The sequence below is a fragment of the Triticum urartu genome, chromosome 5 (genome assembly GCF_003073215.2).
Source record: "Triticum urartu cultivar G1812 chromosome 5, Tu2.1, whole genome shotgun sequence".
Lineage (NCBI taxonomy): Eukaryota > Viridiplantae > Streptophyta > Magnoliopsida > Poales > Poaceae > Triticum > Triticum urartu.
The window spans coordinates 506,673,042-506,688,064 of NC_053026.1; the positions used below are offsets into that span (position 1 = coordinate 506,673,042).

The following is a 15,023-nucleotide window of genomic DNA, read 5'->3' on the forward strand; positions in this document are numbered from 1 at the left end:
AGAGGCGGTGCGGGAGGCGGCCGAGGTGGGAACAACCCAGCAGGGCGTGCCTGGGCCCCCAGGCGCCCCAGGTGGGTTGTGCTCCCCTCGGAGCCCCCCTCTGGTACTTCCTTGGCCCAACATGTGTCTTCTGGTCCAGAAAAAATCTCCAAAAAGTTTTGCTGCATTTGGACTCCGTTTGGTATTGATTTTCTGCAAAGTAAAAAAAGCAAAAAAAAATAGCAACTGGCATTGGCACTATGTCAATAGGTTTGTACCAAAAAATATATAAAGTTGCTATAACACTACTAGGGAAAAGGCTACTAGCAGCGTGGGTAAAATGGCTACTAGCAGCACGGGTACCCGCGCTACTATTATCGCGCTACAGCTAATAGTTAGTACTAGCATGGGTTCAACCCACGCTACTAGTATCTTAAATACCAGTAGCATGCAAATTTGTCCCCACGCCACTACAAACGAATTAGGAATTAAAAAAATCAACAAATTCCATTTTATGCATACAATTCAAGAAAACACAATAGTGATGGAAATGTCGTTATTCCTGATTATACTATTACACTGTTGCCGTATCTACTATCATACAGTTCCTCATTCTAACATCCTCACTCCAATAATAAGAAAAATGAAAAGGAAAAATTACGCTAATCTGCCAGTGTAATGTCCTTATTGACGTCGGGATCTGAGCGGCTGAAGGGGGCGAACAAGCGGGCATTGCCTTCGTCGACGGAGGTTTTGCCGCTGGAGCATCCGGCGACAGTAGGAACAGCTCGCTGCTCATAGCTCGAGCCTCTCCAGGTGTTAACCTGCAGGAGAGAGGGGAAAATGGCAAGATGAGATAGTGTTCATATTATTAGGAAGAAGTAGGCCATTGTAGCTCACATAAACAGATCTGCTACTATGTAGAACACAAGCACCTGTTATAGACCTGTTTGCAGTAGGAGCCAATGGAACTGAAACACAAGTAGGACATGAACAAACAGCGAAAAAAATAGAAGGACGACCTTGTGTGGTGGCCGAGGTGCAGAAGGGTGTCCTCCTGGTCAGCTCGGGCATCCTCCTGCACCAAATCGAACAGAAAAAGTTTGAAGCATGTTGAATAACTAAAAATACATGTATATAATTTAGAAGCAATAGAAGCACATATATCTCCTGTTTCTTCCTCAAAGTGTGCATATAGATAGGTCAGATTATTGAATGCATTGTTGCTGTAAAAATTATGTTGTTGATGAATTTGACTAGATTTTAGATATGTTAAGCAAGGGCAAGAGTTTTCCGTTAATCAACCTGCTGCAATAGTACTAACTAGACTAGTCAGGTACGAATTCGACAACAAGGAAATGAACACAAGAAGCAGCAGCAACTCCAAATTTTTGCAGCTTCATTCAGTTGACAGATAGCAGCAGTGTGGCACGCTTTGCTAACATCTTGAGAAATCCAACTAGACCAATCGGCAAACTAAATTATAGTGAATTTATGTGGGAGCAAGCAAAATAATTAATTAGCAAACAATGCAGTCAGTGTCCATCTTATTCAACACTAGAGTCTGACCAAGCAGCAAAAATTCAGTAAAGCATGTATGTATGTAGATTCAAACTAGAAGAACCTTGACATTGACATTGAACTGTTGCTGTTCATCCATGGCTGGGCTCCATGGTCCATGACATGTATACATGATTCTGGATCATGTGACTGCCTATACTCTACAACCCAGAACTGTTTGCATCCATGATTCCTGCAACTGGCCTGAAACTTGGTGTCCTGGATTTCAGAGCTAGCTGTAGGCAAAACCTCGCTGAATCGCCCTAAAAAACCTAAAATCCAGGCCAAAGCCTCGCTAAATCCCCTAAAATAAACTGCCACCTAAATGGACGGGCAGACAAAAGCACCTCGCATCCGGATTCAAACCAACTCCATCACAGAAACGTAGAACTGGTGCGACATTCATAATCCTCGCATCACAGCACCGACGGGAACCGGATCCCCGTCGCACTCAAAACCTGCACGAGGCGCAGCGACGACACTCTCGAAACTTCTGACGGTTTCCAGCTAGCGGAATCAAAGCCCCAACAAGGCGCACAGACCAACCGAAACCAAATCGAACCGCCGTGCTCCAAGCTCGCTCACGGATTTCACCCGGAAACACGCACAAATCAAGCCCCCGCGCTCCAACCTGCAAGCTCGCTCACCGATTTCACCCGAGCCATGCACAAATTGAACCCCCATACGTCCTCCAATCTCGCCCATGGATTTCACTTGAGCCACACACGGATCGAACCCCCGCCAGCGCCGCGTGCGTGTGAGGAACTGCTCAGAAATCAGGGTCGGTGGGGGCTCGGGGAAGAGCAAGCAGCGAGCGCGCGGAGACCACGGCCGGCGACGGTGAGCAGAAACCACGACGGGGAGGATCCTCACCTGCTCCGGAGGTGGGTGCGGCCGGGCGGGTGTGGGGCGACGCCGCGACAACGGTGGCGTGCGGAGGGCAGGGCGGCCGCGGGAGAGGCGAAGTGGGGGCCGCCGCGGTGGGACGGGACGGGGACGCGAGGTCGCGGAAGAAGGCGACTGGCGCGCCGTGCGTCCGCGGGAGGAGGAGGAGGGGATCTGGATCGGAGGTGAAGGTGGAGGGGATCTGGATCGGAGGTGGATTTTTTTAGACGGGGGTGGGTGGAGTGGGACAACGCTTGGTGGGGTGGGGTGGATCGGGGGGTGTGGGAGTATACTAGTAGTGTTGGCGGCCTATCTTAGAGGGCATTGTTCGAGACCACTTAGTAGCAGCGTGGGTGTATACGCCTCGCTACTGATAACCCACAAGTATAGGGGATCTATCATAGTCCTTTCGATAAGTAAGAGTGTCGAACCCAACGGGGAGCAAAAGGAAATGATAAGCGGTTTCCATCAAGGTATTCTCTGCAAGTACTGAAATAAGTGGTAACAGATAGTTTTGTGATAAGATAATTGTAACGAGCAACAAGTAACAAAAGTAAATAAGGTGCAGCAAGGTGGCCCAATCCTTTTTGTAGCAAAGGACAAGCCTAGACAAACTCTTATATGATGTAAAGCGCTCCCGAGGACACATGGGAATATCGTCAAGCTAGTTTTCATCACGCTCATATGATTCGCGTTGGACACTTTGATAATTTGGTATGTGGGTGGACCGGTGCTTGGGTCCTGCCCTTACTTGGACAAACATCCCACTTATGATTAACCTCTATTGCAAGCATCCGCAAATACAACAAAAGTATTAAGGTAAACCTAACCATAACATGAAACATATGGATCCAAATCAGCCCCTTACGAAGCAACGCATAAACTAGGGTTTAAGCTTCTGTCACTCTAGCAACTCATCATCTACTTATTACTTTCCAATGCCTTACTCTAGGCCCAAACAATGGTGAAGTGTCATGTAGTCGACGTTCACATAACACCACTAGAGGAGAGACAACATACATCTCATCAAAATATCGAACGAATACCAAATTCACATGACTACTAACCCAAGACTTCTCCCATGTCCTCAGGAACAAACGTAACTACTCACAAAGCATAAACATGTTCATAATCAGAGGGGTATTAATGTGCATATAGGATCTGAACATATGATCTTCCACCAATTAAACCAACTAGCATCAACTACAAGGAGTAATTAACACTACTAGCAGCCTACTAGCACCAATCCCGGACTTGGAGACAAGAATTGGATACAAGAGAAGAACTAGGGTTTTGAGATGAGATGGTGCTGATGAAGATGTTGATGGAGATTTCCCTCTCCCAATGAGAGGAGCGTTGGTGATGACGATGGCGATGATTTCCCCCTCCGGGAGGGAAGTTTCCCCGGCAGAACAGCCCTGCCAGAACCCTAGATTGGCTCCGCCAAGGTTCCGCCTCGTGGCGGCGGAGTTTCGTCCGAGAAGATGGCTTATGATTTTTTTTCCCATCGAAAGACTCCATATAGCAGAAGATGGCCACCGGAGGGCCACCAGGGGGCCCATGAGGTAGGGGGCGCGCCTAGGGGGGTAGGGCGCGCCCCCCACCCTCGTGGGCAGGGTGTGGTCCCCCTGGTGAAGTTCTTGCGCTCAATGTTTTTTATATATTTGGAAAACATCATCCGTGAAGTTTCAGGACTTTTGGAGCTGTGCAGAATAGGTCTCTAATATTTGCTCCTTTTCCAGCCAGAATCCCAGTTGCCGGCATTCTCCCTCTTTATGTAAATCTTGTAAAATAAGAGAGAGCAGGCATAAGTATTGTGACATAATGTGTAATAACAGCCCATAATGCAATATTGATATAAAAGCATGATGCAAAATGGACGTATCAACTCCCCCAAGCTTAGACCTCGCTTGTCCTAAAGCGAAAAGCCGAAATCGAAAAATATGTCCACATGTTTAGAGATGAAGGTGTCAATAAAAATAAAATACGGACATGAGGGCATCATGATCATTCTTAGAACAACAACTTATATAATTCTTGTCATATGATTTCTTATGCTAGAGTAATAATTCAATCACAATATCAAGTATGAATCGTAAACTTCATTGAAAACTAAAAAACTATAATCTCAGTCATTGAAGCAATTGCAATTTATCATAACATAGGAAAGAGTCAATGTATAAGAGCTTTTTAGCAAGTCCACATACTCAACTATCATATAGTCTTTCACAATTGCTGACACTCACACAATACTTATGGGTATGGAGTTTTAATCGGACACAGAGAATGATAGGGGCTTATAGTTTGGCGTCCCAACGTTTTACCTCAAGGGTAATGTCAACAGTAATAGTTCATGAAAACCCACATCCAATTAGCCATATATACCAGGATCTTGCCAACATATTGTGCTTGCCAAAGGATAAAATGTAAAAAGGAAGGGTGAAGATCACCATGACTCTTATGCAATGTAGGAGATAAAAGTAAAAGATAGGCCCTTCGCAGAGGGAAGCAGAGGTTTTCATGCACTTTTATGGTTGGGTGCACAAAATCCTAATGCGACATAACGTCACTTTATATTGCCACATGTGATATGGACCTTTATTATGCATTCTGTCGCTTTTATTACTTCCATATCACACGATCGTATAAAGCTTATTTCTTCCACACCAATCAATCATACATATTTAGAGAGCAATTTTTATTGCTTGCACCGATGACAACTTACTTGATGGATCTTACTCAATCCATAGGTAGGTATGGTGGACTCTCATGGCAAAACTGGTTTAAGGGTATTTGGAAGCGCAAGTAGTATCTCTACTTGGTGCAATGAATTTGGCTAGCATGAGGGAAAAAGGCAAGCTCAACATGTTGGAGGATCCAAGACAATATAATTTATCTCAGATGTAAGAAACATAACCCATTACATTGTCTTCCTTGTCCAATGTCAACTCTTTAGCATGTCATATTTTAATGAGTGCTCACAATCATAAAAGATGTCCAAGATAGTATATTTATATGTGAAGACCTCTCTTTCTTATTACTTCCTATTAATTGCAATGATGACCAAAACTATGTTTGTCAACCCTCAATAACTTTTATTCATCATACTCTTTCCATGTAAGCTCATTACTCTCCATAAGATTCATATGATCTCTTTGTTTCCTTTTTATTTCTTTCTCTTTTCTTTATTCACTTGGGATCATGGAAAAAATAATCAAGCCCTTGACTCAACACTAATCTTTATTATATAGCTCAAGGACTCGATTACAAAGAAGGATAATAAAGTAAAATTCACGACTAGATCATACTAAGAACTTTTATTCTACTAGATCAAAATACTAACAAAAGGATCGAACGCAGAAAAATGGTAAAGATAAAAGTGATGGTGATACGATACTGGGGCACTCCCCCAAGCTTGGCAGTTGCTAAGTGGAGTGCCCATACCCAGGTGATTATGTCTCTCTTTTCGGGGATGGTGATGTGATGTTCTTGATGATGATGCCCCTCAAGATACGATTCTCCTCCTCAAGCTTGTTGACTTGCTGCTTGAGTCCATTATTTCCTTTCGGAGTTTTCCTGTAACAGCCAAAGCTCCCTGCACCCAAGGGTGCTGCATAGCTGCGGGAGAACCAATAACACTCTTTTTCATATTCTCATAAGAAAGAAATCTAACATTGGAAGGGATAACCGAGTATGGAATAGCTGAGCTCTGCAGTTCTCCCTTTGTGAATCCAGCTTGGAGGCGGGAAGTGACTTCTTGGTCCTCCATGGCATCTATCCTCATCAAATCAGCCTCCATCTCTTCCTCCGTTGCTGGCCCAAAGGGGTCAACATGATTGTTTGTCGTTGATCCCGGTGCCCGATGAGACACCCGGCTCTCCCCGACTAACTCTTGCGAAGACATCCTGCTCAAATCTGCAGCAGTAACAGCTCGAAACACAAACATGAGATTTTTGCGTGATACGGGAGTCAAAACCCCCGGAAGGTTATATAATGAAATTTTACCGACCAAAATACGTGTTCTGTAAGAAAACGGAGTTCAGAGAGCACACGAGGTGCCCACGAGGTAGGGGGGCGCTCCCAGGGGGTAGGGCGCGCCCTCCACCCTCGTGGAGCTCTCGTGTCCTTTCCGGACTGCTGCTTATTTTTCTATTTTCTAAATATTCCAAAACGGAGAAATATTGCATTAGAAACTGTTTTGGAGTCGGTTTACTTACCTTACCACATACCTATTCCTTTTCGGAGTCTGAAACATTCCGGAAAGTGTCCCTTATGTATTCCTCCAGGGTTATGGTTTCAATAACATTGGTTTCAACATTTATGGGATTACCTGAGATATAATGTTTGATTCTTTGACCATTTACCACCTTCGGATTTGTGCCTTCGAAGTTGTTGATTTTTATGGCACCGGAACGGTAGACCTCCTTGATAACGTAGGGACCTTCCCATTTAGAGGAAGTTTTCCTGCAAAAAATCTTAAACGAGAGTTGTATAGCAATACATAATCACCTACATTAAACTCACACTTTTGTATTCTTTTATCATGCCACCTTTTAACTTTTTCTTTAAACAACTTGGCATTTTCGTAGGCTTGGGTTCTCCATTCATCAAGTGAGTTAATATCAAATAACCTCTTCTCACCGGCAAGTTTAAAATCATAATTTAGTTCTTTTATAGCCCAATAAGCCTTGTGTTCTAGTTCGAGAGGTAAGTGACATGCTTTTCCATAGACCATTTTATATGGAGACATACCCATAGGATTTTTATATGCACTTCTATAGGCCCATAATGCATCATCAAGTTTCTTGGACCAATCCTCTCTGGACCTATTAACAGTCTTTTGCAAAATTAATTTGAGTTCTCCATTACTCAATTCTATTTGACCACTAGACTGTGGGTGATAAGGAGATGCAATTCTATGATTAACATCATATTTAGCAAGCATTTTACAGAAAGCACCATGAATAAAATGTGAACCACCATCAGTCATTAAATATCTAGGGACTCCAAACCTTGGAAAGATAACTTCTTTAAGCATTTTAATAGAAGTGTTATGATCAGCACTACTAGTTGGAATAGCTTCTACCCACTTAGTAACATAATCAACAGCAACTAAAATATGTGTATAAACATTAGAGGAAGGAAAAGGTCCCATATAGTCAAAGCCGCAAACATCAAATGGTCAATAACAAGTGAATAATTCATAGGCATTTCTTGACGTCTACTAATATTACCAATTCTTTGACATTCATCACAAGATAAGACAAACTTACAGGCATCCTTGAAGAGAGTAGGCCAATAAAAACCAGATTGTAGTACCTTATGTGCAGTTCTATCTCCAGCATGGTGCCCTCCATAAGCTTCGGAGTGACACTTGCGTAGGATCTGTTCCTGTTCATGCTCAGGTACACAACGTGTAATAACACCATCTACTCCTTCTTTATAAAGATATGGGTCATCCCAAAAGTAATGTCTCAAATCATAGAAGAACTTTTTCTTTTGCTGGTATGTGAAACTAGGTGGTATAATCTTAGCAACAATGTAATTAGCATAATCAGCATACCATGGAGCAGTATGAGAAGCATTTATGACATTTAATTGCTCATCAAGAAAGCTATCATCAATAGGTAGTGGGTCATCAAGCACATTTTCTAACCTAGACAAGTTGTCTGCAACAGGGTTCTCGATTCCTTTTCTATCAACAATATGTAAATCAAATTCTTGAAGCAAGAGAACCCATCTAATAAGTCTAGGTTTAGCATCTTTCTTTTCCATAAGATATTTAATAGTAGCATGATCAGTGTGAATAGTTACTTTAGAATCAACAATATAAGGTCTAAACTTATCACAGGCAAATACAACTACAAAGAATTCTTTTTCAGTAGTATCATAATTTCTTTGAGCATTGTCTAGAGTTTTACTAGCATATTGAATAACATTTAGTTTCTTATCAACTCTTTGTCCTAGAACAACACCTACAGCATAACCACTAGCATCACACATAATTTCAAAGGGTAAATTCCAATCAGGTGGCTGAACAATACATGCAAAGATCAATGCTTTCTTAAGTATTTCAAGTGCTTCTACACAATCATCATCAAAGACAAATGGTATATCTTTTTGTAATAAATTAGTCAGAGGCCGAGAGATTTTTGAGAAGTCCTTAATGAACCTCCTATAAAAACCGGCATGACCAAGGAAACTTCTTATACCTTTGATGTCCTTGGGACATGACATCTTTTCAATAGCATCAACCTTGGCTTTATCAACTTCAATACCTCTTTCAGAAACTTTATGCCCCAAGACAATACCTTCATTAACCATAAAGTGGCACTTTTCCCAATTCAGGACAAGATTAGTTTCTTCACATCTCTGCAAAACTCGATCAAGGTTGCTCAAGCAATCATCAAAAGAAGATCCATAGACGGAAAAGTCATCCATGAAAACCTCACACATCTTTTCACAAAAGTCATAGAATATAGCCATCATGCATCTTTGAAAGGTAGCAGGTGCATTACATAAACCAAAAGGCATACCTCTATAAGCAAAAGTACCAAAAGGGCATGTAAAAGTAGTCTTTGATTGATCTTTGGCTGACACAGGTATTTGAGAGAAACCAGAATAACCATCTAGAAAGCAAAAATGTGTATGTTTGGATAATCTTTCTAGCATTTGATCGATAAAAGGTAAAGGGTAATGATCTTTTTAGTGGCCTTTTTTAACTTGCGGAAATCAATTACCATCCTATAACCAGTAATAATTCTTTGAGGAATCAATTCATCTTTATCATTAGGAACAACAGTCATACCTCCCTTCTTAGGGACACAATGGACAGGGCTTACCCACTGACTATCAGCAACGGGGTAAATTATACCTGCCTCAAGGAGCTTTAGTATCTCCTTTCTTACCACTTGTTTCATTTTAGGATTCAGTCGGCGTTGATGATCACGAACTTGTTTAGCATCTTCTTCCAAATTAATTTTATGTTGGCATAGAGTGGGACTAATGCCCTTAAGATCATCAAGAGTATACCCAATAGCAACACGGTGCTTCTTCAGAATTTTCAATAATCTCTCTTCTTCATGTTCTGAAAGGTTAGCACAAATAATAACAGGATATATATTTTTCTCATCAAGATAAGCATATTTAAGAGTATCTGGTAACGGTTTAAGCTCAAACACGGGATCACCCTTGGGTGGAGGAGGATCTCCTAGGATTTCAACAGGTAAATTGTTTTTCAGAATAGGTTCCTGTTTAAGGAATACTTCATCTAATTCCCTTCTTTCATTCATAAACATATCATTTTCATGGTCTAGCAAATATTGTTCTAAAGGATCACTAGGAGGTACGGCAATAGAAGCAAGACCAATAATTTCATCTTTACTAGGTAATTCTTCTTCACGGTGTTGTCTATTAAATTTAGAAAAATTAAATTCATGAGTCATATCATCTAAACCGACAGTAACAACATCTCTTGTGCAATGTATGGTAGCATTAACAGTATTTAAGAAGGGTCTACCAAATATAATGGGACAGAAGCTATCTTGTGGGGAACCAAGAACAAGAAAATCAGCAGGGTATTTAGTTTTCCCACACAAGACTTCAACATATCTAACAATTCCCATTGGTGAAATAGTATCTCTATTAGCAAGTTTAATTGTGACATCAATATCTTCTAACTCAACAGGTGCAATGTCATGCATAATTTCTTTGTATAAGTCAATAGGTATTGCACTAGCACTAGAACCCATATCACATAAGCCATGATAACAATGATCTCCTATTTTAACAGAAATAACAGGCATACCTACCATAGGTCTAGGTTTATATGTATCACGGGTTTAGCAATTCTAGCAGTTTCATCACAGAAATAAATAACATGCCCATCTATATTATCAGACAAGAGATCTTTAACAATAACAATATTAGGTTCAACTTTAACTTGCTCAGGAGGTGTATATGTTTTAATATTGCTTTTACGAACCACAGCTGAAGCTTTAGCATGATCCTTTATCCTAATAGGGAAAGGTGGTTTCTCAACATAAAAAGTAGGAACAATAGGATCATTATAAGTGATAGTCTTTTCTTCAACTTTAATAGGTACAGCTACTTTTACTTCTATGGGAGGATGATATTTAAACCACTTCTCCTTGGGGAGATCAACATAAGCAGCAAAATATTCATAGAAAGAAGCTACTATCTCAGAGTCAAGTCCATATTTAGTGCTAAATTTATGAAAAATATCGGTATCCATAAAAGATTTAACACAATCAAAACTAGGTGTCATACCTGACTCCTTACCATTGTCGAGGTCCCAATCTTCGGAGTTGCATTTAATTCTTTCCAATAAATCCCATTTGAATTCAATAGTCTTCATCATAAAAGAGCCAGCACAAGAAGTATCAAGCATGGTGCGATTGTTATCAGAAAGCCGAGCATAATTTTTTTGAATAATCATTCTCTTGAGAGCTCATGATTGGGGCATGAATATAACATTGATTTAAGCCTCCCCCAAGCTTGAGCGATGCTTTCTCCTTCGCGAGGCCAAAAATTATATATATAATTGCGATCACGATGAACAAGATGAATAGGATAAAACTTTTGATGAAATTCCAATTTCAATCGTTTGTAGTTCCAAGACTCCATATCATCACATAGCCTATACCATGTCGATGCATCTCCCCTCAAAGATAAAGGGAAGACCTTCTTATTAACAACATCTCCGGGTACACCTGCAAGCTTAAATAATCCACAAACTTCATCCACATATATTAGATGCTCATCAGGATGTTTTGTTCCATCTCCCAAAAAAGGATTAGCTAGCAGTTTTTCTACCATACCCAAAGGAATTTCGAAGCAAGCATTTTCATTTTCAGTAGGTTTAGTAGGTTGAGGAGCAACTCTTTGCTCTACTGGTTGGGGTGAAGATATCCCGAACAAGCCCCTCAGAGGATTACTTTCCATAGTAACAAGTGACAGTAAATTTCAGCACACTATATAAATTTTTCCTTACCAAATTCCACATACCAAAGGCGCTTCACTCCCCGGCAACGGCGCCAGAAAAGAGTCTTGATGACCCACAAGTATAGGGGATCTATCATAGTCCTTTCGATAAGTAAGAGTGTCGAACCCAACGAGGAGCCGAAGGAAATGATAAGCGGTTTCCAGCAAAGTATTCTCTGCAAGTACTGAAATAAGTGGTAACAGATAGTTTTTTGATAAGATAATTGTAACGAGCAACAAGTAACAAAAGTAAATAAGGTGCAACAAGGTGGCCCAATCCTTTTTGTAGCAAAGGACAAGCCTGGACATACTCTTATATGATGTAAAGCGCTCCCGAGGACACATGGGAATATCATCAAGCTAGTTTTCATCACGCTCATATGATTCACGTTCGGCACTTTGATAATTTGGTATGTGGGTGGACCGGTGCTTGGGTGCTGCCCTTACTTGGACAAACATCCCACTTATGATTAACCTCTATTGCAAGCATCCGCAAATACAACAAACGTATTAAGGTAAACCTAACTGACGGTGTCCTGGACTAGGGGGTACTCACCACGTCATCTCCCGATCTGTTAGATTGGGCCGAGGACCCCTATGGCCGTATACTCATGGGCCAGTTCGGATAGCTGCCACATACAAGGAAGATTCCACAAGACTTGGCGATCAAGACAAGGACTCCTCCCCACCGGCGTATTCGGCTAGGACTCTTGTTATCCTAGGCCTCTGGTGCGTTATATAAACCGAGGCCAGGCTAGTCGATAGATCATATACAACATAGAATCATACCATAGGCTAGCTTCTAGGGTTTAGCCTCTTTGATCTCGTGGTAGATCTACTCTTATACTACCCATATCATCAATATTAATCAAGCAGGAGTAGGGTTTTACCTCCATCGAGAGGGCCCGAACCTGGGTGAAACATTGTGTCCCTTGTCTCCTGTTACCATCCACCTTAGACGCATAGTTCGGGACCCCCTACCCGAGATCCGCCGGTTTTGACAACGACATTGGTGCTTTCATTGAGAGTTCCGCTGTGTGTTCGGCAAAAGGTTGATGGCTCGCCTGCAGATCAACTACGACTTCGGCATCTTCATCAGCAGCTCGACTGGTCACCTTGGTTTGACCAAGGACTGCGCCCTACCTCCGATCGTCATGTTCGAATGAGGGCCTTTATAAACATCAACTCCGATCTCTATCAAGATCATGGAGGAACCATCCAGGGAGCCTGGGGGCTCAACATCAACATTGCCCTCGGGCGCCCGTGCTGTTTTTATGGATAGCAAACTTGTGTCCGCCGCCACCGCCTCCTCAAGTGTCTTTTTAACGATCGCTTTGGTAGAATTGTGCGGAATTGAGTCTACAACAACCCTGGGAAATTTCGTCGAGTTTCGATGGAGGAATCTCTGGCAATCCACGATGTACCGGAGCCCTGTCAAATCTGGACAGGAATCTGGATGAGTTTAGGGCGTGGTGTCCAGCTTCTAGCTCGGACGTCCTTTGAAATATCCAACCGTTGATCGGCTGCAGAATTCCTATATCTACCACCTCTCAAAATTTGAGCTCGATCCGACCGTCCAAACTTCGGAAACCTTCCGATTAGTGCATCATATTTCGGATCTGTTTTCTGCGCGAAAATGAATCCGACCCGAGTTCGTCTTTTTTATGAACGGGATTTCGGACATCCCTTTTGAAGGAAGTTTTGTATGGGGTATTGTGTTTTGTTCCCGAAAACATCCCACTAACTTTAAGATCTTTTGAACATGATCTTCAACATCATGCTGGTGTCAAACCAGTCCGGCAATATTGCTCCACGGCTGCCGACCTGCGCTAGACACGTCGTCACTTTGTTGAGCCGAGTTCAACTTCTTCGGGTCATCATCTCGGCAAGCCGAACAAGAGTCCGGCATCACGAAGGATAAATCATCACCAACATCGCCGCCCCACAGATTACACGGAGTGGGCATACCGGCATCGCCGCACGGTCGTTTCATCAAGCCAGCATCAACCACGTCACGACTTGCATCGGCAGGGCCGCACTATTGCTTCTTCAAGCTGGTGTCCATCATGCCGGCCTACTTCGACTCATCGGCTGACATCGAGGCTTCAACATCTCGGCTGGACCGGGGGCTTCGCCATCTCTTCATCAACCTACTCCGGACACTTCGGCGTCACTAGCCGACCAGCTCCGTCACGTTAGCTGGACCGAGGGCTTTGCCTCGGTGAGCCAACCTTTGCCATCATTGCCATGCCGTCGTTTTATCGCCCATTAGGCAATGGGTGTGCGGATCGAGTCCCAATTTTGGGATTCACCTTCCTTCGGATTGCTACAACAAATTAACCAGGTGCTATTGATCCAAGTATTTTTTGCTTGTTTGGCTTCATTTTTCCCAAGGAATTATTACTCTCGTTTGTCCATCATATGTACACAGGTCTATCAAATGGTGGCCGCATTAACGACAGTCGCATGGTGGTTCGGTCAGTTTCCATACATAGTCCGGCGAACGCCGCATCCGGAGCTCGGACCGACCTGTGAATTCAGGCTTTGCCACGCCTTTACCGCATCACGCCGACGCCCTACATCGACATTGACTTCGGCGCCAGGCCATATTTCTTTTATTACTCACTTTGCATAAATTATTTATTTAATTATCATTACTACTATTATCTCCGGTTTGCACTATTTTTTGTGCACAGGAAAATAATCCGGGGACTTCGGTGTCACTCTGCCGGTCTGCATTGACCGTGCTATGTCACCACTTCGGCGTGTCGAGCTCTCCGCTCCGCCACCTCGGGACCGGCTTGGAGGATGGAACCTTGTCCCGCATCAAGCTCGGACCGCGTCATCAATACCGAGCACATTAACCAGCTAAGATGCTTTCATGCTCAAAGCTTTAATTTCTAACTTGTGTTCGGTTCGACCAAGCATTATACTTTTTTGGAAAAAAGTTGCTTGTAAAAAATTTCCTTGCCCAAACTTTGTTTGTGATGCATAAATTCAAATACCCAATTCATTTGGGGGCTTCCTTCATGAAGCTTTTCCTCTTGCATATGATTATACTTGTACGGCTTCGTTCCTTGTTCGTGTATTACGCCACAATATGCACCATATTGACTTAAGCGATTTGGAAGCTAGGTTGCCTTGCTCCTGTGTTTACCCCTACGTTCCCGATTGTTCGGCTAGGGAGTAAAGGGAGCACCTCTGCGATTGTCACGATCGGGTCATCCGAGCCGGACCTCAGACTGGGTGAAGCCGAAATCTAGCGCTCTTATAGTTTTCAATAATGGTCGGCACACAACGGAACTCATGAGTACAAAAAATCTATTGCACAAGTCTCATAATAACAATGAGCACCGAAGAAAGGTATCGGTGGGGGTACTATTTTCTTCGAAGATGCTTCTTACACTTCGCAGTAATATAGCATAAGTTCCCTGAGCGTGCTTTGTCTGTTACAGCCTTATGGCCTGACTGCCTAGTTATTGGAAACATCGTCGATATTCTCGACAGATGGAGTACATAACACTTTTCGGTCCTTGACCGAAGAGGGAGAAGCCGACGGTCGGTTAAGATGCGTTTAAAGTTCGGTTGAACATAGA

General features: G+C 42.7%; 1 protein-coding gene across 1 annotated transcript; it reads right to left on the reverse strand.

The window, feature by feature from the left end:
* Positions 1 to 467: 467 nt before the first annotated feature.
* On the reverse strand, positions 468 to 13,401 carry LOC125507251 (proline-rich receptor-like protein kinase PERK9). Its single transcript, XM_048671893.1, has 4 exons — positions 13,396 to 13,401; positions 2,413 to 2,733; positions 1,002 to 1,057; positions 468 to 803 (listed from the first exon to the last, which is right to left on the reverse strand). Exons 1-4 carry the CDS (start codon positions 13,399 to 13,401, stop codon positions 554 to 556), a joined length of 633 nt encoding a protein of 210 aa, XP_048527850.1. The 3' UTR covers positions 468 to 553.
* Between the last annotated feature and the right edge of the window lie 1,622 nt (positions 13,402 to 15,023).

Excerpts from the sequence above, each read along its gene's own strand:
- LOC125507251 (XM_048671893.1), bottom strand. Across the intron at positions 1,058-2,412 it reads CGCACCCACCTCCGGAGCAG|GAGGATGCCCGAGCTGACCA; the intron begins GTGAGGATCCTC and ends GATTTGGTGCAG. Across the intron at positions 804-1,001 it reads CACCTCGGCCACCACACAAG|GTTAACACCTGGAGAGGCTC; the intron begins GTCGTCCTTCTA and ends TCTCTCCTGCAG.